Below are 25,055 nucleotides of genomic sequence, written 5' to 3' on the forward strand. Positions count from 1 at the left end.
TAATTTGTTGTTTTTTTTGTTTTTGTGTGTGTGTGTATGTGCAGTGGTGTATAAAGTACTTAAGTAAAAGTACAGATCTCTTAACAGAAAATGACTTTGGTAGAAGTTAGAAGTTAGACCATTTAGAATATTACATGAGTATAACTTTTATAGTATGTGAAATGTATTGTACTTAAGTACAAAAAGTATTTTTTAATCTTAAACATACTTAAGTAAAAGTACAAGTAAATGCAAAATGAAAAAGAAGCAAATAAATATATATAAAAAGATTGTGTTAGGTTTTAACTCTTTCTTCCATTTTGTATTTTCGGGTAAGAATAATAAGCACTTCATCTGGTACTTAGTGTCTTTCATTCCAACATAAAACATTTCTGGAATCTCATCTGAAATAGCATTTAGATTTATTTACACAGTTTAATGTATCTCAGACGGGACATGGATGCATTTAATTTGCAGTTACAGATGCATAAATAGGCCTAATACTGATATTTGAAATAATTTAAGACATGAAAAAAAGTCGAAATGTGAAATTAAAACCACCAGTAGGTGGCGGCAAGTGACTGTTAACGAGTGAGTCATTGAGATTCAACCAATTCATTAAAACGGCTGATTCATTCTGGAACAAAGCATTTGACTGTGTTAATGAGTGAATCACTGAATCATTCTTATCAACTGATTCATTTAAAAAGCTGATTCATTCAATAAGTAAACACAGTCCATTGCTCAGAGATGCAAAACAGTGCTGTGATCTTTGTTTGGAACTATTTTCATTGGGCAAAATTGAGCAAAAACAAGAAATATTATGTATAAAATGTACGTCACTTATTGCTTTACTGAACTTGTATAAAATGATTATTAAATGTGTTATAAAATGAAAAAACCCTCCTTGTCTGATATAGATTAAGTTAACTATTATGTGTAAATATAAAAAGCATACAGAAGCACTTTTGCCATCTACAATTTAGAATGCCTGGAATTTTGAGTTTTAATAGACTAATAAATCAACATGTGTTCACTCTGTGTGTAATTTGGTGATATAGCCTACTTGATAATGTCACATTGCACATCATTACAACAACACTTACCATTATGGCAGAAGATTTATTGTATATCGCACACCCCAGACACAACTTCAGTGGAAAATGAATCATCCGCGGTTGTGCGCGCACTTGTTTGTGCATGAGCAAAGGTGTTTTTAGGAGTCTGACTCCGATGCGCCAGCCCACTGATTCGTCAAACCTGCTTTCCTCCAGTCTGTGTTCTTCTGACTTCTGACTATTTTGTAGTAAGTAATGAATATGCTTCGGGGAAATGTATCGGAGAAAAAGTATACATTTAAATTAGGAAATGTGGAGTAAACGTAAAAGTTGGCTGAAATATAAAAACTCAAGTAAAGTACACAGATACTCCCAAAAAATTCTTAAGTACTGTAACAAAGTATTATTACTTAGTTACATTACACCACTGTGTATGTGTGTGAATCTAACAAAACCTGCTGATAAAATGAATAATTCACGCCAGGGATAGTTCACCCAAAAATTTACATTTTGTCATCATTTAATCACCCTCATGTTGTTCCAAACCTATGTGAATTTCTTTCTTCTGTTGATCACAGAAAAGGTTGCTGGTAGCCATTAAATTCCATGGTATTTTTCCCATCTGTGAAAGTCAGTGACTGCTAATCTTTGATTCTTCAAAATATCTCCTATGTTCCAAACAATAAAGAAACTCATACAGGTTTGGAACAGCTTGAGGTTGAGTAAATGATGACAGAAGTTTCATTTTCATTTCACAGAATTTAGTTTCTTTAAATATAATGTAATTCATTATTTTATTTTTAAAAAATCAAGCATATGACAATTAGCCACATTCTGTATAAATTCTAATATTAATCCAGTATCATCCAGTAGTGATTTTTAATACTGTAATGCTAAAAAAGATTATTATATAAATTATTAAATGTTGTTTATAATCGTAGTACTATTTGTATTATTTGCTTCATGCTAATTTAAATGCAGTTTTTTACTGAATTACAGTTCAGTCATGACAACTCTTGTAGTGATAATTACAACCAAAATATATTTGGCATGGGTATGAAATATACATACGCTTGATTTTGGTGGATAAGATCTGCTATGCTGCTGCTGCTGCTGCTATAGAGGATATACAATAATTAGTTCAGCTTAGTCAAACAATAATGAAGGATGGCTGCTTTAAAAGATATAGAACCTTCTAGCAGATCTCTTAAGGTGGTGCTAGGGAGGAGGAGGGGTAGCATAAGCTTTCATAATCGCGCAATGTGCCGAACGCATGCAGGCTAGGATACACTAAATATGCTTATATGGATTAGGAAGTACTGCTGATAGGCTGGTGCTACGGCATGTGAATGAATTAGCGATTAGTTAGAGTTTCATGACTGAACTATGTATTAAAGAAAAAAATAGGATATTATAGTAATGCAACAAGAATTTCCATTGATAAAAATTAGAATTTTCAATTACTTGAGATTAAAACCTTACAGTAATAGCAATAACAAAGTTTCATTTGTTAACATTAGTAAATTACATTAATTAACATGAATTAACAATGACAATGAAAAACACTTCTAAAACATTTATTAATCTCAGTTAATGGTAAAGGAGAAGTCCACTTCCGAAACAAAAATTTACAGATAATGTACTCACCACCTTGTCATCCAAGATGTTCATGTCTTTTTTTTCAGCCGTAAAGAAATTATGTTTTTTGAGTTAAACATTTCAGGATTCTTCTCCATATAATGGACTGATATGGTGCCCCGATTTTGAACTTCCAAAATGCAGTTTAAATGTGGCTTTAAACGATCCCAAATGCGGTTGTAAACAATCCCAGCCGAGGAAGAAGGGTCTTATCTAGTGAAACGGTTGTTTTCATTAAAAAAATACAATTTAAGTACTTTTTAATCTCAAACACTCATCTTGTCTTGCTCTCTCTAAACTCTGTGTATTCTGACTCAAGACAGTTGGGGTATGTCGAAAAACTCCACTCGCATTTTCTCCCTCAACTTCAAAAATCATTTCAAAATCATCCTACATCGCTGCAGAAGTACCGACCCAGTGTTTGCAAAGTGAACATGCAAAGAAGATCAAAAATCCTTAACAAAAAAGGTAAAACAGTGATATAGAACGATTTTGAAGTTGAGGGAGAACATGAGATGGGAATTTTTCAACATACCCTAACTGTCATGAACCGGAACAAAAACAGTCCAGGCAGAGTAAGACAAGACGAGGGTTTGACATTAAAAAGTATATAAATTGTATTATTTTTATGAAAATAACCGATCTCTTCACTAGATGAGGGGTGAATACATTATCTGTCAATTTTTGTTCTGGAAGTGGACTTCTCCTTTAATTTCTAATTTTTCTAATACATCATTAAAGTTAAAATTTGTATCTGTTAACAATATTTAATTGACCTGAATTAACATGAAAAATGACCAGTTGTATTTTTATCAAATAATGTTTTATCAAACAAAGATAAATGAAAACTGTAACAAATGTAGTGCTAACAAATGGGATTTTATTGCAGTACTCCTGGAATTTAAGTGTTACAATATCAGTTTGAAGAAAATGTGCTTAATTGTCATTAAAACTATTGTTGCAATGTAAAAACCGTATTAATGATTCTTAAATAGGCTTTATTTTTTATGCCTTTTTTTAGGACAAATTAGCGAAATTGGAGATTTGTCTGTCTGCAAACACTTCTAGTACATTTCTAGTATTTGATTGCTTTACAGTTTATTTCATTATATATTGCAGTGGATTCCTTCATGAGTTCAAACCTATTAATGTTTGTGTAGTGCTCTGTGACGTGCGGCTCTGGGAAACAGACACGAGATGTGGTGTGTGTGGGTTCAGACGGAGCTTCTCTGGAGGACTATGCGTGTGGGACCCAAGCGAAGCCGCCCAGGACTCAGGCCTGTGAGATGCCTGTGTGCAGGAGCCCCATTGGCTGGCATATAGGAGACTGGGGCCTGGTAAGGAAGAATCCACACCTCATTTACAGATAAGCCCTCCTGATTATATATGACATAAGCTTACCTGCTCATAAACTGTCTCTCAAGTGCTCTAAGAGCTGTGGCTCGGGGCTGCGGGAACGGCAGGTGATCTGTTCAGACAGACAGAGAAACCTGCAGAGGGTAGAGGAGTGTCAGTCCAAACCCAAACCTCCTACCGTGGAAGGATGTAACGCCCAGCCCTGTTACAGGCCTCAGGGTACACAAGCATTTTTTGAGCTTTTCATATGCTACTCACAATTTCATTTTACATCTTTATGGTAACAGCTTTTTTTGATGAATTAAATGTAATCACATTCTATACATAAATGAATAGCCTTTTCACATATGATGCATGATCTCAAAAAATGTTTACTGATTTCTTCAGAGTTTGTTACAGAAGTCTAAAGTGTTTCAGTGGGTTTATTATGAAGCCTCTGTCTTTCTCTTCTGGCATGAGCAGAGGTGCCCAGCATGCAGGACCCAACAGGTCACGATAACACCATTCATGGCTTCCTGCCGTACATTGAGGATATCTTGCAAGGTTTGTTTTTAAACATAGTTGTCCATCTTTCCATCCATACACACATGCAATGTGTAAGGCTTAACAAGCTTACCGGTATGACTTATTTCTGCTAGTTTGCCAGTACTTTTTGCGCTGTAGACAGTAAGGGATTTTGTTCTAATAAATGTTACAAATTATGGCTTACAAATAGGGCTGGGTGATAAATTATACATTGTTAAAGCAAACAAAAAACATTTGTTGATATCAATGATAAGAAATTATGTCGCTAATAAGTTTAAGTTTTCAAACTGTTAAAGTTTTAAGTTATTTCATTAGACACCGTTTTTGATGATTATTTATATTAAATCTCAAGACAATTAATGTGAAAAGCATTTCCTTCCCAGTTAAATGATGGTAGATTAATATTGTGCTAAATATTGATATTGTATGTTATGAAATATTGTGATCATATTTTTGGTCATATCACCCAGCCCTATGTTCAAATTTGAATGGTCAAAATTATTTATTTTATCCTGAAGAATGTCTGAAACATTTAATAAGGTCCTTGTTATTTTTCTATTTTCTAACACAACAGAACCTGAAAACAATGCTGTCCACAATCATCACTGTAGCCAGAGCTACTATGGCTGTTGTCCTGATGGAAGTACCCCAGCCAGTGGACCTCAGCACCAAGGCTGTCCACAGGACCAAGGCCCACCATCGTGCACATGGAGCAGGTACACATGGACTTGGATGAGTTAATCATCTAAAGTCACATTATTCTGTGTTTTACCAGTAATTTAATGCAAATGCACTGTTCTCAGGTATGGCTGTTGTCATGATGGTGTGACCATAGCCCAAGGTCCCAACAAGGGGGGTTGTCCAGATTCCTGGTCACACTGGTCTCCAGCAGTGAGTGTTTCATTTGCACATATCAAATTAGTTTGGAATGCTCCAGAACAGTTTCAGCAGCTTAATCCAGTCCAGGTTTTGCCTGTTCCATTTTGTTTCCAAGTGTACTTAGAAAGCACATTCAGACTTCTTTAAAGTAAGCATCTACCACATTCCTACTCTTTGTGAAATCAACTCAGCTCAAAGTCATACTTTATAAAAGTACAAGGCACACCAAAGTGTTGTGCATAGCAAATTAATCAGTTACATAAGCATTACTTAAACGACCTGCCAAATCATCATGCTTAAAAACATCACCTGAGCCTTAATCTTCAATGGGGACCCATTCCAGTCACAGTGCTGCCATAGAAAAAGCGTGAACTATAATACAGGGCTTGTCTGAGGAACAAAGTGATGTATGGAGTTCATAAAAGTAATTTCACCAAATGAATGCACGCAAAACCTGATACACATTATCATGACATATTATCCCAGCATTCCCCAAAAAACGGTAAGGTGTATCCATGCCTATTTATCTTCCAGTGAGTAACAATTGGTAGCTATGAAACATACACTCAAGATGGGAGAATTCAAAGAACTATGACAGACACATTTAACATGAAACTCATGGGTTAGACTCTATGGAGGGAGACTGAAAGCCTGAAAAATAGACTGAGGATCTTGATAATCGGGTATGGCACAGTGAACTGCTGTTCCAACTTACGAGCTGGCAGGTTTTTGGTGGAGAGCCCTTTTTTACCCCCTTTTGGCCCCACTTGGCCACCAGCGGCAGCCCCAAAGTCCACAAGGACTGAGCTTTGGAAACAGGATTGACCCACTGTAGGAATGCAGGGTGGGAAATGTGAACACTACAAAGAATTCAATGACATTTGTAACTCCTGCATGGTCTTGGGCTCAGGATCAGTATGAGGAATGGCAAGAGGCAGAGCTTGAGGTACTCTTTGTCCCAGAGAGGCCCATGTTGAGCAATTGTGACAGGAAAGCCAGCCATCCTGATTGCTAGATTCTCTAGATTAGGGCTTCCCCAGCCCCAATTAAACACGCCTGGATGAGCTAATCAAGGTTTTTTAGGATGGCTACAAACATCCAGGCAGGCACGTTGGAACTAAACTCTACAGGAAATTGGCCCTTCAGAAGTAGGATGCAGGACTGGACACCCCTGCTCCAGAACATATTATTGCGCCAAAAGGTCATAGGTGCCCATGCAAGATGTGGTCCTATCGAGCTGCCAAATCCCACCCTCAGGGAACCTTCAAGGTACAAATTCAGTGGCGTGACATGAAACTAAACAATGCCAGTGGAGTGAAACTAGACAATATGCCAACTACTGATAATATACAAATTACTGGTCAAAAAGCTTCTTTGTTAAGATCATATATGCAGAGAACTCCTTGGGGACAGCGCAACAATGGAACATTGACTCCCAGATGGACACGGCCCATGACAAGGGTGATTTGTTCGTCCTTAAAGTAAAAAAGATGACCAACTTCATCCAGTGTCATCTAGGGAGGGAAAAGTGGGTTCACAGATGGCCTCCCAGACAGACACGCCTCATGAGAAGTGTGATAACACATGTCACTATCATGTCCTTGGAAGAAAAAAGGGCCATCAGAAAGCGACTTTAACCTTCTGGGGTCTGAGGGGGTTTTGGGGCCTAGACATTGACATGCACTGACATTTGTGCTTTTTTCAGTATCTTAAAAACATATTAATGGCTGAAGTCTGATTACACTGTAATCAGCACAAACTGGACTACAATAATATGTGAGCAGCATAAATGTTTTTGAGAAAACGTTTATGTGTGGCTCGTGAAAAACTATTTTTAAGTCACCGGAATAAAGCCATAAAACACATACAGAACATTTGTTCACAAGATTTTGAGAACTGAATCTGGCAGATTACAGTTTTTTTCTACAAAATTATGCAGAAAACATTATATTGATTTAACTTTTGTAAGACATGTTTTGTGTTAGAAAGGCCGTATGCAAGGGAGTGACAATGACCATGAATATTTAGTGATTCACACCTTAGACAAAGGGCCCTCTCCTAATGGGCCATCAGAGTGGCCACAGTGTTACTGTGAGGCAGGTAAGAAAGACTGTGAGGAGATTAAAATAAGGGGGTTTTTGATTATTCGTATTTTATTAACAACATAGTATAATCTAAATATACACAGTGAAGGTCAAAGACACATTATTGAACATACTGATTTAAACACTGGGACTTTACCAGTAAAGGCTTTTTTTTTTTGCAGTAGGCTGTGCAATTGTTTTCATTTATACCACTGCATCATTGCCCACGTCGTCCACAGGCATGTTGCTGGTGTAACCCACAGTACCACGGCAAAAGCCGGAGAAGAAGCAGCTTGTCGAAGAAGCATTATAGCATTATATGTTTTTTGCTTTGTTTTTTTTTTAAATAAAAAGGTGTAACATAAAAATAAATTAACGTACACTTAAACACACTCAAAACTGAAATACATATGGAGGGAGGGGTTCTAGCAGACCAATCACAGCGCTTGCGGTCCATGTAAAATTGACGTGCTGTAACATTTTTGGAGAGGTGCACATCAGGCTACACCATAGGTGTAGTAATAGACACTCATCAGAATGATCTCCTCCACTGGCTCAAGCCATGCGACGCATTGCGCTCTTCTGAATTCTTTCTTATTCCTCTCACCGCATCTTCTACCAGAAACCAAAACTTCATGAATCTTCACGTTTGTTTATGGAGGTGATGTGGGCATTTACACGTTCGCAAATGATTATAATTTGGAAAGCGTTATCGGCTTGTGGGCATGATCAAAAGACGGGAAAGACTGGACCTCTCATTGGTTTCATAAGGATTACTTTATCAGAGATTTTTAGTTTTCAACATGATTTACTTAGTTTAAAAGTAGACACTTCAAGCTTTCTATAGATATATTGCTCATGTCTGTGAGGCAAGTATTTAGATTTAGGTTGCTTTATTTATGTGTCTGTGAAGAAAGCTGACAGAGATCAAGAAGGCAGAGAGCACACACTGTTTTCTTTATTTTACAAGAGCACATTGTTTTGTTGTTATTATGACTATACATAAATAAAAGTAGACCTGTAGACCTGTCCGTTATTCTTGATCTGTACGATCAAGAATAATGGATTATTTTTAGTTCTTTTCACGGTCATCAAGAAAAAATGTGACAGACTGCACTGGTGCGGTCTTCAACCCCAGAGGGTTAAAGATAGCAAGGAGCCTGACTGTATTCCAAACTGGGACAACTTCCAGCTGCCAACTTCCAGTGTTCAGACCATGACAACCATAAATGTCAACCAAAAAAAATGTATCTTTTAATATAGTCTCAAAGATATTCACACTATATTATTTTTGACCTTCCAAGAGTTAGAGCTTGAGGGACGTCTTGTTGTGCAATTGTTACAAAACAAAGCCAATTATGCTGATGGAAAGATCCTCTAGATCAGGGCTTCTGGAGGGCCTGATTTTCAATCAGTTGGCCAGGTTTTTCAACAGATGCTTCACTCCCCCCTCACAACCTGTAGGGTCTTGTCCTACATGGTTGGCATTACTTCAGTTGGTCTGGTGTACATGTTCTGGAGGTTGCTGACTGTCCAAAGAACTATTTGGGGATTTTGAGGAAAAATGTCATGTTCTCTTCACAATCTTGCTCTTAGATTGCTTTATCTAGATATGTAAGTTTCTAGGATCTGTCTAAACGTTTTTGGCTTTCATTCTTAGAGATTTTTTTTGGTAGCATTAATTGGCTTATTTTACTTACATTACTTTTGATACTTTTTAATGTGTTCATTAAAAAAAAACAGTTCTGCATTCTTGGAGTAATCTATCTCAAACAAGTACTTGTTCGCATTTGTACATACAGTAGTGCACCCTATGAAAGAAAATCTCTAATGCTCCTTTCTATCTCTGTCTTTATGTCCCTTTTGTTTCCATTATTTTCTCTACACAGTCAGATATACCATCTGCACCCACAGACTGCCAAACATCCACTTATGGTTGCTGCTATGATGGTGTGACAGCCGCTGGTGGTACTAATGGGGAGGGGTGCTCGAACTCCCCCAGCAATAGTAAGTCATTACATAATATATATATATATAATAGGAGAGCATTAGACAAGTGTTGTAGTTGATACTAACTCAACTGAGTCGTAGCCAAGATTGAGGTCAGAGGAGGGTTAAGTCCAAAATGACCAAGAACATGAAAATATGTAAGTCCAAGTCCTAGACAATGTTATACTCAAGGACGTGTCCAATACCATATTTTCATGGTCTTGGTTTTGTCAAGAACTCAGAAACATGTGGACTTGGTCTTAACTCTTGACACTGTTCTGGTCTTGACTTGGACTCAAATGAGTTGGTCTCACCTACAACTCTGGTATTTGGGGAACGTTATTTACTAATCAAACTTTGCAGAACATATTGCATATTATCTCTTACCCCTCGACTCCTCAGCACAACATTCTCTGTCCTGTGACCTACCATACACGGTTGGGCCATGCGATCAGTGGACATCCCGTTACCACTACGACCGCTCTGCCTCGCGCTGCATGCATTTCTGGTATGGTGGCTGCCATGGTAATAGCAACAACTTCGCCTCGGAGGAGGAATGCCAGAGGATGTGCTCGAGATCTGAACTGAGCCAGCGGGACCAGGCGCACGTCTTGTCTTTGCCGCTTGGTGGCCGCCGCTTCCCTGCACGTATCCGCCACAGCTCTAGCGGTGCGACCCACACACACCGGGCTCACCGGCCGGACCCCAGTGTCATGCAGCAGAGCAGCCTTGCTGCCAGGTAAGATTCTCCAACTTGCCCTGGATCACTCTACACCTCTCCCAGGCCCAAGCCCAAGCCCCTGCAAGTTCGCTTCTGCTGTTTGCCCTTCGCGCCCTGCTGAAGAGCCAAGAGAGGAGCCGCAGGTTATGCACAGAGGCTTACATAGGCGTGTTCAATGCGTATACTTTTTACATGCACAAAGGTAGTGATAGTGAGCATTGCTTCACTAACAGAGCTCTACAGATGTACACACAGGATCCAAAATTAACTTTTTGCCACATTTGCCAATGGCAAGTAAAAATGTAAATATGCTGTGAAGCTGTATTTTTAATTTAAACTCCCAATGCTAAAAATTCAGCTGATGACAGTGTTTATATGACTTTGATTGGAATCACTTGTGATCAGTGAGCTTAAGACTATCGTTCAGAAATCTTGACTTAAACTAGTTGTGATGTTTTAAAATTTATAATGATGTACTGGCCAACTAAAAAGTTTAGTTAATTTTGGACCCTGTGTACACACTCATAACATGCCTAAAACACAATTGTCTAGCAATTTTAATGCAGAGTAGTGTCATTTGATGTATTATGACCTGCCTCACGCTTCTTAATCATACTAATCTACTGCATCAATACAAACACTGGCACACATTCCCTGTAGAAGTTGGCTCTCCTCACTGCAACGTGTTGGACATTGCTGTGCTTTTGGGACTGGTTTATTTCCCCTGACGCAGACTGTTATCCTCCTTTCTTTGTTGCTTTTAGTGTTGTTTAGTTAGTTTTAGTTTACCTCCCCCTCCCATACTCAGGTGTGCGTGTGGTACATGATTCATTACACCTTGACTAATAAAATCTGCCATGGGGTCCTAATAATCCCTGACTGTTTGTGTGTCTCTCCCAAGTCCCCAGAAATTGTAGGATGTAACACAGATTTGATATGTTGTAGAGTAGAGCACCTCACTCTATGCTTGCTATGATTTCACCAACTGTTCATGGATCAGGATCCTTGTCGTTCCTAGAACATCATTCCAATCAACACATCAGATTTAAGGTTTAAAGTTGACATTGGTGCCTGATCAACATGTTCATCTACCAGTTAACTCTCTTTGAAAGTTCCAGGGCCAACAAGACATGGTGACTGCATTTTTATTGATTTCCCTATCCTAATACTAACACCCAGTCCTAAATCATAAAGCGTCATGTCAATAATGCCATTTCGGTCACACTATTTTTTAAGGTCCAATTCTCGCTATTAATGAACCATTAACAATGACTTTTGCCTCAATAAACTCGGTAGTTGTTATATGTTTAGGTATTGTGTAGGATTATGGATGTAGAATATGGTCATGCAGAATATGTGCTTTATAAGTACTAATAAACAGCCAATATGTTAATAATAGGTATGCTAATAAGCAACTAGTTCATTGTGAGAATTGGTCCCTATACTAAAGTGGTACCGACAATTTCAGTCCAAGTGTTCAAGTGGAACAAACAATAATCAGTTTTAAGGAAGCAGTTACGTTGTTTCTGACCATCTTATCCTGAGAGGCTAAAACTAATTTCCTTTAGTGTTTGTCAGTATTCCTAATGAATTGTTCCTCATGTTTTATACACATAACCTTAAACAATATGAATGATGCAAGGCGCAATAGAAGCTATATTTGATTTAATGTTGTCAAAAAAAATCTTTCAGCTTTCAATTCTATATAGCTGTGTCTACGTAACTGAAACATCAAATGCACCTGTAATTTTCTTCGCTGTTTTACTCAGAGTAAGGAAAAACAATTTATGGCATTTGAAATGAAATGCCAGTTTAGAACATGATAACAACTGATCTGAGAAATGGCAATAGTGCGCTGCAGTGATGACATGTTTTTGCAGGTTAAAATCATACTGTTTCACTTGACAAGAACCCCAGAACTGGCCACTGGCTGTTGGATTATTGCAGAAAATAAGCTGTGACTAACAAAAATGTGTGATTCGTACAAGATATTTACAAATAAACACAACTTATATGAATTTTGAAGAATGAATGCATTCAGTAGATGTAAACTGAAAACTAAATGTAGGCTATCAATGCACTACACCTCGGTCACATAACTTCATCGTCACCACCATTATGTTTCTAACAACTCTTTTAGTCTTTATTTAAAAACATTTTCACTGACAGTTTGAGTTAGAATAGTTCAACAAGGATATGAAAGCAACTTGCTAGTAGATTTGACCTGTTCACCTGTGAAGACGTTTAATGTCCCGACCACCTCTGTAGTCTGATTTAGACACTTGTTAGCAAAGCTAAAGCTTTAAAAAAAAATCACAACAGGGTTTTTACGGATGTATTTTATGTTGTAGAGTAAAATGTGAAAATTCTGGCATTTAATCAAAAACTCATTGACTTCAGGACAATGAAACCAGAATTACTAAATTGTAAACTTGTTTCCAGGTTTTGGCCAACAAAAATGGGTCATCCCTGCAACACTCTATGGTTGGTCCATAAGGGAAATTCATTTATAGTAGCCATCCAGTTTCTAACCTATCCAGATCCCTTATCTGAATATTTCAGAAACTGGTTGGTATTCTAGAGCAAGGCTCTTTTAGTTGAGTTCTCCTCTCCCTGTGGTTTCGTGTAGTTGAGTTGTCAGCATGTTCGACTGGTGTTGTTCTTTGGGGATCCTGTATTCCAGCTGTAGCCGTTCAAGGCTGATCTTTATGCTTGCTGTGGTGACTGCAGCAATGCTTTGCTGTTCCCAGTAGTACAGCATAAAGTCATATGTGTTCTCTTCTTCCTCCCTTATGCTTTCTTTCTTTCTTTCTTATGCATGTCTGTCTGTACCCACTTCCCTACTTTTTTTCTGTACCCCCTTCCTTCCCTTTTTTGTCTGTTTCTGTACCTGTGTCTCTTTCCTCCTGCGGTCTGTACTCCGTTTCTTCAGCTGGACAGCTCTAGGTGTGAATATAGACAAGTCGGATCCCTCCACGGTGGAGGGGCTGGTTGGTCAGCAGGTAGTGTTGCCCTGCAGGGTGAGTCCTCGGCCCTCCTCCACTGTGAACGTGGAGTGGAGACGCGATGGTGTCCCTGTTGAGCCCGCCAGGTGAGTACCTGATGCACTTTATATTCTTCTATACTTGATGTATGAAATGGAAATAATTCATATTATTGTGGTAACTGATGATTTGATCATATACAAATCAAGAGCAGACAGGTATGTCATAAAATTTTGTAAAGATGCATTGCTTTGGTCCAGCTCAAATCTCACCCATAATTCATATTTTGAAAACAATTTAGTTTGACTGAAATTGTGCCAGTCTGATTTTTGCTCTTTGTGATTTTGGCTTGTTTTCACCTAGCATAGTTGTTTGGACTACAATTGGCTTTGACATTGAACATGCACACAGAAAGACTATCTTTCAAAAATATTCGATTATGCATACTTTGAGAGAGATGGAGCTCAACTACACAAAAACCTGTTGTATTTAGATTATAACTGTGCGTGTAAACTGGGTACACTAAAAATAAGGTGCTTTAAAAGGTTCTTCACAGCAATGCCATAGAACCAGAAAGAACCATTTAGTCAAATGTTTTTTAAAGAACCATCTTTTTCTTACCTTTTTATAATCTGAAAAACCTTTCACCACAAAGAACCTTTTGTATAACAGAAAGGTTTTTCAGAAGTCAAAGGTCCTTTATGGAACCATTTAGACAAAAAAGGTTCTTCTATGGCATTTTGAAGCAGCTTTATTTTTAAGAGTGTATGTTATGTTTATGGCTGAGCTATTCCTTTATGAGTCTGTTAGATTTGGTGATGAATAATTGATCATTCAGGCATCAGCAGCAGTTGGACGGCTCTCTGTTGGTTGGTCCCATAACACGGCAGGATTCTGGCTGGTTTCTGTGTGTGGCTACAAAAGACCGTGACAGAGATCACCGCTACATTTACCTGTCTGTCTCAGGTTAGCATTATACAATCTCTTTATTTACTTGCAATTCATTTTTACTTGTCACTATTGATCATATTTAGGGCTAATGATTTAAACCAGGGGTCACCAAACTTGTTCCTGGAGGGCCGGTGTCCTGCAGAGTTTACCTCCAACTTTCCTCAACACACCTGCCTGGAAGTTTCAAGTATACCTAGTAAGACCTTGATTAGCTGGTTCAGGTGTGTTTGATTAGGGTTGGAGCTAAACTCTGCAGGGACACCGGCCCTCCAGGACCGGGTCTGGTGACCCCTGATTTAAACAAATGATGAGAGAGATGCGCTGTTACTTTTCTAAGCAATCTCGTTTACAGTTTTTGTCTGGTGTCTAATAAAATCAATAGATTTACAGCCCTTTTAATGAGGAAATCAAGCCATATCTAGAGACTGCAGTATCATGGTTTGGCAGTCAAAGGCAGTGATTTTTATATAAGCAAAACACATTTTCTTTCACATACAGGAACAGCTCACAATAGCGGAGGAATATCAGAGGTGGATTCTTCTCAATCGTACACATCACATTCATCTTCCAGGTACAAGAAAGCCATCATTAAATGCTGGTGCAGTTATGCAGCATATGTTCTAACCCATTACTTACGAGGCCTTTGCGTTTATCAGGTTCAACATTGATTATTCGTCTCTGGTCGAGGCTCGAGCAGGTCAGACGGCCAAACTGCGGTGTGCAGTGCTGCCAGCCTCCGCCGTGCACGTGGTGACCGTTCACTGGAGCAGAGCTGGACAGCCGCTTAACTCACTCAGGTGCCTTCATCTGTGTCTGTTTCTGTAGCTTGCTCTTTGCTCTCTTCTAGACCTGCATCCTGCAAGTGATTGATCTAGATAGGCAGGATTTTAGCATCATACAAATAGCAAGGAGAATTTTTTTTATGCATCTATCAGTTCTAAAATTTTGGGCTTTTTGGCTTTTCATTAAGTATTTTTTCAGAGAATAGAATAAAAGCATTCAGAATATGGTTTTAAGTCTTTCTTTTATATAGTGGGGGAAAAAATATTTGATCCCCTGCTGATTTTGTAAATTTGACCACTGACAAAAAAATTATCAGTTTTTATTTATAATTGTAAGTTTATTTGAACAGTAATAACAAAAAAATCCATTTCAAAAAAGTTCTAAATTGATTTGCATTTTAATCAGTGAAATAAGTATTTGACCTCCTTGCAAAACGTGACTTAGTACTTGGCTGGCAATCACAGAGGTCAGATGTTTCTTGTAGTTGGTCAGCAGGTCACACTTCTCAGGAGGGATTTGTCCCACTCCTCTTTGCAGATCCTCTCCAAGCCATTAAGGTTTCAGGCTGACATTTGGCAAATCAAATCTTTAGCACCCTCCACAGATTTTCTATGGGATTAAGGTCTGGAGACTGGTTAGGCCACTCCAGGACATTAATGTGCTTCTTCTTGAGCCACTCCTTTGTTGCCTTGTCCAGTGTTTTGGGTAATTGTCATACTGGAATGCCCAACCATCCCATCCATCATCCCTTTGATGTGGTGCAGTTGTCCTGTCCTTTTAGTAGAAAAACACCCCCAAAGCATAATGTTTCCACCTCCATGTTTGACGGTAGGGATGGTGTTGTTGGGCTCATAGGCAGCATTCCTCCTCCTCCAAACACAGTTTTTTTTTAGTTGATGCCAAAAAGCTCGATTTTGGTCTCATCTGACCAAAACACTTTCACTCAGTTCTCCTCTGAATCATTCAGATGTTCACTGGCAAACTTCAGACGGGGCTGTACATGTACTTTGGGGGACCTTGCGGGCACTGCAGGATTTTAGTCCTTCACAGCGTAGTGTGTTACCAATTGTTTTCTTGGTGACTATGGTCCCAGCTGTCTTGAGATCATTGACAAGATCCTCCCATGTAGTTCTGGGCTGATTCCTCACCGTTCTCAAGATCACTGAAACTCCATGAGGCGTGGAGCCTCAGACCGATCGCTGATTGATGGGGGATTAAATACTTCACTCATTAAAATGCAGATCAATTTATAACATTTTTATGTATTTTTTGTTGTTATTCTGTCTCTCACTGTTAAAATAAACCTACCATTAAAATTATAGACTGATCATTTCTTTGTCAGTGGGCAAACGTACAACATCAGCAGGGGATCAAATAATTTTCCCCCACTGTAGCCCTTTTATCTATTTGTGTCTCTAGATTTCAATTATGTATTTTTAAAGGTGGTTTTCTTGCCTCACCCACCACCTCTGGTTTTCATTGCAGTGCATTCTGGGATTGCCTTGTTTGTGATCATTTGATATTAAATGTTAATTGTCTCCTAAATCAGGCATTCTCAACACTCTGACGGCACACTGGTGATTAACCAGCTGACGTCAGATGATTCAGGGTTTTATACGTGCACAGTCACGGACGCCCAGAAGTCTGAAGAACGCCAAATCCAGCTCAAGGTTTTTGGTGTGTCTCTTTTTTTCAGTATTTGAATCAAATACAACATCCTCTGAGTTTTGGGTCTCTGCAGTGTGTTTGTAATATTGTCCTGTTTTTTTAGGTGACCTCAGGATCACTAAAACCCCCACGGATGTCGATGTACAGCAGGGCAGCACTGCTCAGCTGCCCTGCGTAGTGACCGGAGAAAATGTGAACGTTGGCTGGTCACGGTCAGTTCAGAGAATGCATTTTATAGCTTATAGTTTGTATTGAGTGTGAAGGAATCCTTCATAGATCATCTGATCTTGCTATGCCTGTCTGTCTGGACAGAAACGGTGTGCCAGTGCGACCGGACGGACATCATGTGCATGTGTCGGCAGATGGGACGCTAATACTAAATAATGTCCAGTCAGTGGATGAGGGGACTTACACCTGCAATGCCTACACTGGGACATACTCCGTCAGTGCAGCGGCTGAAGTGCGACTGGCCAAATCCCCTCAACAAGGTCTGTGGAGTGAGATGGAGAGGGCAAAAAGCTGCATCTCAATTCAGCACAACAGTTTCAACTATGAACAGTGCAAAAGTCAGAAATTAATTCTGTCATTTTTTCCTTACAGTCATGTCACTGCAAACCTATATGAGTTTTTTTCTTCTGTTAAAAACAAAAGATTTTGGAAGAGCATGTGTGTAACCAAACAGCTGATGGTAGCCGTTGGTTTCAGTAGTATAAAAAAAAAAAAAAACTATGAAAGTCAATGGCTACGATCAACTGTTTGGTTACTGACATTCTTTAAAATATCTTATTTTCTACTTAAAGGAGAAGTCCACTTCCAGAACAACAATTTACAGATAATGTACTCACCCCCTTGTCATCCAAGATGTTCATGTCTTTCTTTCTTCAGTCATAAAGAAATTTTAATGAGGGAAACATTTCAGGATTTTTCTCCATATAATGGACTGATATGGTGCCCCGATTTTGAACTTCCAAAATGCAGTTTAAATGCGGCTTCAAACGATCCCAAATGCGGTTGTAAACGATCCCAGCCGAGAAAGAAGGGTCTTATCTAGCAAAGCAATCAGTTATTTTCATAAAAATAATACAAATTTATATACTTTTTAACGTCAAATGCTTGTTTTGTCTTACTCTCCCTGAACTCTGTGTATTCTGGTTAATGACAGTTAGGGTATGTTGAAAAAGTCTGACTGTATTTTCTCCCTCAACTTCAAAATCGTCCTATATCACTGCTTTACCTTTTTTGTTGAGGGTGTTTGATCTTCTTTGCATGTTCACTTTGCAAAGACTGTGTTGGTACTTCTGCAGCGATGTAGGATGGTTTTAAAATGATTTTTGAAGCTGAGGGAGAAAATACGATTGGAGTTTTTCGATGTACCCTAACTGTCTTGAACCAGAATCCATTATATGGAAAAAAATCCTGAAATGTTTAACTCAAAAAACATAATTTCTTTACGACTGAAGAAAGACAGACATGAACATCTTGGATGATAAGGGGGTGAGTACATTATCTGTAAATTGTTGTTCTGGAAGTGGACTTCTCCTTTAACAGAAGAAAGAACTACATAACGGTGAGTAAATATGACAGAATTTTCATTTTTGGTTGACCTATCACTTTAAGCTGCAAAATTTGGCCATATTTTGCATCTTGCTTTTGTAAGGACCATTTTTATACTTATACACCACTTGAAGCAGCATTTACATTTATTTACACATACTGTTTAATGCTGTTCAGAGGTGGCATACAAGTACTTACATGCATAAACTGCCTAGGCTACATAAAGTAAATTGATTATAAAATTAAAAACAGGACCATTGCGATATAATAAATTTCAATGTAGGGGAGTACAGGGCACAAACTACTGCAGGATTAGTTGTAACACGTGGTTTAAATATTTCCACACATGCTAGCATAACCAAATTTACGGTATTTACTAGTTGCCATAGCAACACTATATAGAGAATAAAGTGCACTAAAATTCAAAAGCCTTTTGAGGATATCGCTGAATATTAATTTTACCATAGTAAAAGTACATTTCTGGCTGAAGTACATTTTTCATCAGTTTTTAGTATTCATTTGAAATGAGACAAATCTGCTATTATTTTAATCTCCAGTCTGTTATTTTTCAGTTTAGATTGCTCATTTATGGTCATTAATGGTTCGCTGGATCTAGCAGAAGACACTGACCAGTTTTAAAATTCAGTCGCGCTGATGGGGAACGTTGTAACACTGCGTTACAATCTGCCCCTCTATATTAAACTAAGCTATTCTATGACATCAGCCATGTAATTTACACTATTTACTTTTATGGATTTTAATGAGTAACCGCAAGAAACAGGTGACTGACAACTGATGTTTAATGTTCAGAAATTATTATTTCAAGAGATGTAAAACATTTTGTCTTGTGGTCTATGAGAGCTGCGAGTGAGGGAGGGAAGTTTTTTTCTGAATCTCTGAATGTGTTTCTTCATCTGCGCACATTATTTTGGAATTATACTGTATTGCTGTGTTTCGTGTTTAGGTTACAATGTGTTCATTGTCAAACTCCAAAATTAGATAATCTTTAATTCTTCAAAAATGCCATTATTTTAGTTGAAAAAGTTAATCATTTTATTTTATTGACAAAATATTTTAGACTGTTTTGCTTATTTTTTTAATTCGATCAGACAACATTTTAAACTGTCATATGGTCATGTTACAACATGTTGTAACATTTCACATCCTTTCTTTCGAGGTAAATGATGAAAAACATACACACTGTAATTATGAAACAAAGCAACATATTTGTACTAGACAAGTTGAAATTAATGTGGAAAAAAATTAGACTCTGAACCCCACGTGGATTTACACAAACTGAGAGATTCAAAAAGTGTTAGGTTGTGCCCCGTGCTCCGCTAGGGCCAGATTGCTATGACAGTAATCAATATGGTAAATTATAGCTCTTGGTCTTTTAATAATACATTATTAATATTGATTAATATAAACTGTATATATAAATTGTGTTTGGGTTACCAGCATGTCATATTTTGGCTACACTGACAAAACAAGCTAAGTTTAAGAAAATCAAAACTTCACACTGATTATTTTAGTAGCTTCAGAAACAAAATATTTATTCAAACTGGGAACAAATGATATACACAAAGCAAGCAAAGAATGTCCTTATCACTGAAACACTTCATTTCTTCAGTTCAGCACGAATTCTGCACTCATGGACAATCTCCTGTTATAATCACTGTTTTCAGTGAATTCACTCAGTGATTCATTCAGTGATGCACAGTAAACACATTTTCAGTGACTAATCTGAATGCCTCTGATTGGCCATTGCATTCATTAAAGGAGAACTGCACTTCCAGAACAACAATTTACAAATAATTTACTCACCCCCTTGTCATTCAAGATGTTCATGCCTTTCTGTCTTCAGTCATGAAGAAATTATGTTTTTTGAGGAAAACATTTAAGGATTTTTCTCCATATAATGGACTTCATTGGTGCCCCGATTTTGAACTTCAGAAATATAGTTTAAATGCAGCTTCAAAGGGCTCTAAAGGATCCCAGCTGAGGAAGAAGGGGAGTGATTCGTTCAGTCACGCATGCGCAACATCCTATTAGGTTCTGTACTGGAATTAGTTTACCAGTTTCAAGTCTTTGGGTTTTTCGAGTCATTCGTTCATCTTATGGGGCTGTCACATGATGAACGAACGACTCAAACCCGAAAACTTGTCAGATAAGAGGTGAGGTGAGCTAATCATAGACTAATTTTTTCTGTTTCTTATAGCATTATAGTTTGTCTTGTTGGTAGTGTGATCAACGTTTGTGTAAGCAGTAGATGTGTTAGGGAAGTAACACGTAACATTTTAATATTTAATATATTTTGCTAAAATGAATGAAATGACTCGAAAAAAGATTTGTTCATTTTACTGAACGAGACTCAAAGGTCCAGGTCGGTAAAATGATCCAAACTTCCCATCACTACTACGAATCACGTGTAAGTTCATCGATTGTGCACTCTGGCTCAGAAAGGTAGAGTATGGTGAAAAACTCCATCTTATTTTCTCTTACAACTTCAGAATTGTCCGACATTGTTGTACCTTTTTGTTTGTAAACAGCATTTGACTTACTTGCACTTCCTTAGTCTTTGCGCGTTCGCTTTGTAAACACTGGGTCTGTAGTTCCGCGTGACCTTTTGATGTGATTCAATAGTACATGAACATGCATCCCAGAACCTGTGCTACACAATCTTTTGTGCTTAAAAAGTATACAAAATTTTATATTCAGAAAAAAAATGACAGATTGTTTCACTAGATAAGACCCTTCTTCCTCAGCTGGGATCGTTCAGAGTCCTTTGAAGCTGCATTTAAACTGCATTTTGGAAGTTCAAAATCGGGGCACCAATGAAGTCCATTAAATGAAGAAAAATCCTGAAATGTTTTCCTCAAAAACCAAAATTTCTTTACGACTGAAGACAGAAAGACATGAACATCTTGGATGACAAGGCGGTGAGTAAATTACTCGTGAATTGTTGTTCTGGAAGTGGACTTCTCCTTTAACTTAAGAGAGCCAATTATGATTGGTTAAAATGCTCAACGCTGCAAAAAAAACCCTTATGAAATCTGATGCAACGTGAGCAGACATAAATATAATGCTGTGGATAGAGACTTTTCATTGATTTTTATATTTCACTTTAATCCCCACAGCTGCAATTGACTCTTCTGGGGCAATTTTGCCCCTTTGTCTTGTATTTGTGGGGCATTTTTTGTTCATTTTGGTTGCGTTTTTGCCTTTCTTAATTTCTGACTCTTGATAGAACACCAAATTAGTTTGCCTTTTTTATTTATGATTATGTAATGTTGTGTACTTGTGAATGTATTTTAATGTGTCTGACTTTATCTGCAGATTTTGCCGGGTTGTCGCCGGACTGCGTGGATCATCCTGAATTGGCAAACTGTAAGCTGATTGTGTACGCGCGCCTGTGCTCCAGCCAGTATTACTCCAGTTTCTGCTGCGCCAGCTGTGCCAGATATGCCAGGGACAAAGATAGACCTAGACAAATCAGATAGGTCAGGTACAATGAATCCCACGGCCTCATTGGTCGATTCAGAATGACATTCACCCACTGTGTACAGAGACTCACCTCATAATTCAACATCAGCATCACCGGCTGCTTCAACTCCATATCAGCACTGACCTCAGATATGATGATCTGAGATTTGGCGCATTTCATTTTTCAGGCACATTCAGATCAGAGTTTATTTATCTTTGTCTTATACAGCATCTCTGTGTGTGCATTTTTGTGTGTAACAAAGCGCAAATGAATGTTCAGTTTGGATTATTAACAGGTCATTGAAACTGTAAAACAAAACTTATGTCTTTGTCTATGTATTGTTGTAACGTGTGTAGGATATACTAGCAGTTAAAAACAAAACTGGTAACATGATTTGGATCCCTTTCATGTATTTTGAATGTGTAGACTTTGATGATGCACCGAAATTCAGGCAACCGAGAATTTTCCATTTTGGCTGAAACTGTTTTGGAGGGCCGAAATCATTTACTGAAACAGTGTCATTTAATTAGCACTATCTTTATGCTTTAATTGTTAATTTTTTAATTTTCAGATTCTGTCAATTTATAATGAAATTTCAACAATAAATGTGGTTTTGCCACTCGTTAATGTGTCATGACAGATCGCTGTAGCGCTTCTGATCATCTCTTCCTCTTTACTACTAGTTACAGCATCAAATAAACACGAATGAACATCAGAAGGAACAGAACAACTTACTGAAATGAATCATGTCTCTCGTGTAATCACTCAGCATTTCAACTGCATAAAAAAAATAAAACAGCTTGCAAACAATGTCATGTAATGTTACCTTAGAGAAGACAATCTCCATTATTTGTTTGTTAGTAAAAGAGAAAAATGAACTCTAGAGAGAAACATTTTGGTAAATATATGCACTGTGTTATATATTCATTATATTTTACTTTTTTACAGGCATAGTTTAAATGTTTCTATTTTAACAACAAATTGAACTTATTTTATCAGTTAAAAGTTGATATGAAACATGCCTTGAATAGTTAGATTTAAATGTTTATATGCTGCATTATATTATATCAGTGTTAATTAGTAAATACATTGGATTAATTAATTAATTATTAAATTCCTGTGTCAGTTTTGGGCTAATTGGTTTTGGGCTATTTTTGATTTTGATATTTCAGTAAGATGTTAATTTCGGTGCATCATTAGTAGATTGATTTTTGTAAGTGAAATGTATGCACAGTAATGCCTATGTTAGTATGTTTGAATTGTAATGCCGTGTATGAGATAAATTTAATTATGGCACATAAACCAGTAAATACCAAAGAAGGAATGTTTTTACATGATATGTGTCCTGATTGGCTGGTCTAGCTTTGTGCTGCGGACAGATTGTAAGAACATGAAATTCTCTGCTAAAGATACAAATGAAAGTCCCCACATTTTCCCCAGGATGAAGGAATGTCTCAGTACACGAAGCTGGAATTGGCAGGGTTTCCCACGCAGCTTTTCTGATTAGATCCGTTGATAGCTCACTGACTTGTTTGTTATGTTTTTGATAATTTTGCTATTTAATACCCATGATAACTCTGTTGAATGAAGAAATAAACAATTACACATTGTAAATACAAACATTGTGTCTGGACATGATTGTGTGTGGCGACTCATACTACTAAAAAATATTTTTTTAAAAAAGCAGAATTTCGCATTTTTAGCAAGATGATGTGTTCAGATCTGAAGAGGTGGGAGGCTTTTCATCTTTATCAGGGATTCAGGTCTTCTGCACAGGAGCTACATGTGTTTTCTTACTCTAAACTCCTCTAAAAAGCTTCTTTGTCTTGTTCCTCCTTGCAGTGCGATGACAATGGAGGAGTAAGAAAATGAGAAAGCATCACCTATGTTCAGAATGCATGTCATGTCAAAATATATCATCAATACCTAACTAAGTAAAATATGTTAATTAAGCAATTTTTAAAATGAAGGGTTGCAGATATATGTACAACCTTGATTAAAAATGTGTAATATTCTAGTATGCAGTATGTCCTCCCTGACTTTTAAGTGTAGTGCTTTGACTCTTGTTAGCACTGAATGCACATGTGAATGACAAACTGTCACATCTATTCTGGTTTAACTTATAAATAATGAATCTCCATAACTTTCCCGTCCCACCAAAGGAATATAATACTTTGATGAGAGCTATCCCAGTTGGCTTTACCCAGTTAATTAGAAATCACCTTAAATTCAGTAAAGGCAATAGTGTTTATCCAGCTTTATGTTTGGGTGGTATCGATATTTTAGACAGGAAATGCAATAACAGACATATTCGCAAAATATTTCAGACAAAGAGAAAGATTACTCCAAGAGGGAAATTCTACTGGGGCTCTTTTATAACAAATATTAATTGGAGAAAGGCCTGGCTTTTGCCAAGTAAATTTTGTTTATCTAATAAAGTTAAGGAGATTCATTATAAAATTCTTCATAAAATTTATCCCGTTAATTTGTCTATTTCTAAATATTCCGATATTGATGAGTCTTGCTCGTTTTGTGGTTTTGTTGAGGAAACAGCTGCCCATTTATTTCTTGATTGTGGTGTAACCAACAAATTATGGGTTGATTTAAGCACCTATGTTTTTAGCCTTACAAATGTGACCCATACCTCTGTCCTCAAAGATGTTATTTTTTATTACGAAAATCCAAAACTATTATCTGTTGAATATCTGGTTAATTTTCTTATATTGAATGCAAAATTCTTCATTCATAAGCAAAAATGGCTAAAATGTCCTCTGTCTTTTCCCCTTTTTCTTGCTGAACTTGATTCTCTCATTTCATCTCTTAGACTTACAAGTAACAAAAAGAGTGCCAAATTCTTGTTGCATTATGACAATTTTTCTAAAAGAAGGTAATTTTTTTTTGTAATTTATTTATTTTTTTTATTCTTTCTATACTTTTCTTTTTTGTATGGATAGTACCATAATTTGATGTACGCAAATCCAGAATATAACTTTTCTGTCTTTTTCTCTGTGGTTGTTCCTTGTAGGAATTAGCACTGTCTAAATTCCCTGTTCTTGTACATTTCTTTACAAATTCCGCAATAAAAAAAAAAAAAAAAAGATGACGAAGATGACGATCGCTATGAAAAAAAAAAAAATTTCTAAATAATGACCTTGCTTAAGCGTTGCTTAACCTGTCTCTACAAAATCTCCCACAAGTGTTCAGTAGTGCTAAAGTCTAGTCAAATACTTGACCACTGCAGAATTTTCACCTTGGGAGAATGTTTATAGTCGTTTTCATGTTGAACAAGTGACCAGCAACACGGAAATGAAGACTGAACCACAGTCTCAGAAAAAAATGCATATGTGAGATAGCCTAATTTACATAGAAATGTCGAGTGAATTAATAAGATCTTAAAAATGC

At 37.3% G+C, this 25,055-nt stretch overlaps 1 protein-coding gene across 2 annotated transcripts in view; it reads left to right on the forward strand.

The window, feature by feature from the left end:
- Nucleotides 1–22,977, forward strand: part of paplna (papilin a, proteoglycan-like sulfated glycoprotein) — a 41,916-nt gene extending 18,939 nt beyond the window's left edge. For both annotated transcript variants that reach the window (XM_051133400.1, XM_051133401.1), the window contains 15 exons: nucleotides 3,836–4,012; nucleotides 4,100–4,250; nucleotides 4,494–4,574; nucleotides 5,131–5,272; nucleotides 5,360–5,447; nucleotides 9,409–9,526; nucleotides 9,911–10,247; nucleotides 13,162–13,320; nucleotides 14,052–14,179; nucleotides 14,663–14,735; nucleotides 14,821–14,961; nucleotides 16,497–16,624; nucleotides 16,719–16,827; nucleotides 16,928–17,103; nucleotides 21,506–22,977. In XM_051133400.1, the coding sequence (XP_050989357.1) occupies nucleotides 3,836–4,012; nucleotides 4,100–4,250; nucleotides 4,494–4,574; nucleotides 5,131–5,272; nucleotides 5,360–5,447; nucleotides 9,409–9,526; nucleotides 9,911–10,247; nucleotides 13,162–13,320; nucleotides 14,052–14,179; nucleotides 14,663–14,735; nucleotides 14,821–14,961; nucleotides 16,497–16,624; nucleotides 16,719–16,827; nucleotides 16,928–17,103; nucleotides 21,506–21,669 (2,172 nt within the window). In that variant the 3' untranslated portion in view covers nucleotides 21,670–22,977. The remainder of the gene's footprint in view (nucleotides 1–3,835; nucleotides 4,013–4,099; nucleotides 4,251–4,493; nucleotides 4,575–5,130; nucleotides 5,273–5,359; nucleotides 5,448–9,408; nucleotides 9,527–9,910; nucleotides 10,248–13,161; nucleotides 13,321–14,051; nucleotides 14,180–14,662; nucleotides 14,736–14,820; nucleotides 14,962–16,496; nucleotides 16,625–16,718; nucleotides 16,828–16,927; nucleotides 17,104–21,505) is intronic.
- Nucleotides 22,978–25,055: the final 2,078 nt, after the last annotated feature.

The sequence above is a fragment of the Labeo rohita genome, chromosome 17, assembly GCF_022985175.1.
Source record: "Labeo rohita strain BAU-BD-2019 chromosome 17, IGBB_LRoh.1.0, whole genome shotgun sequence".
Classification (NCBI taxonomy): domain Eukaryota; kingdom Metazoa; phylum Chordata; class Actinopteri; order Cypriniformes; family Cyprinidae; genus Labeo; species Labeo rohita.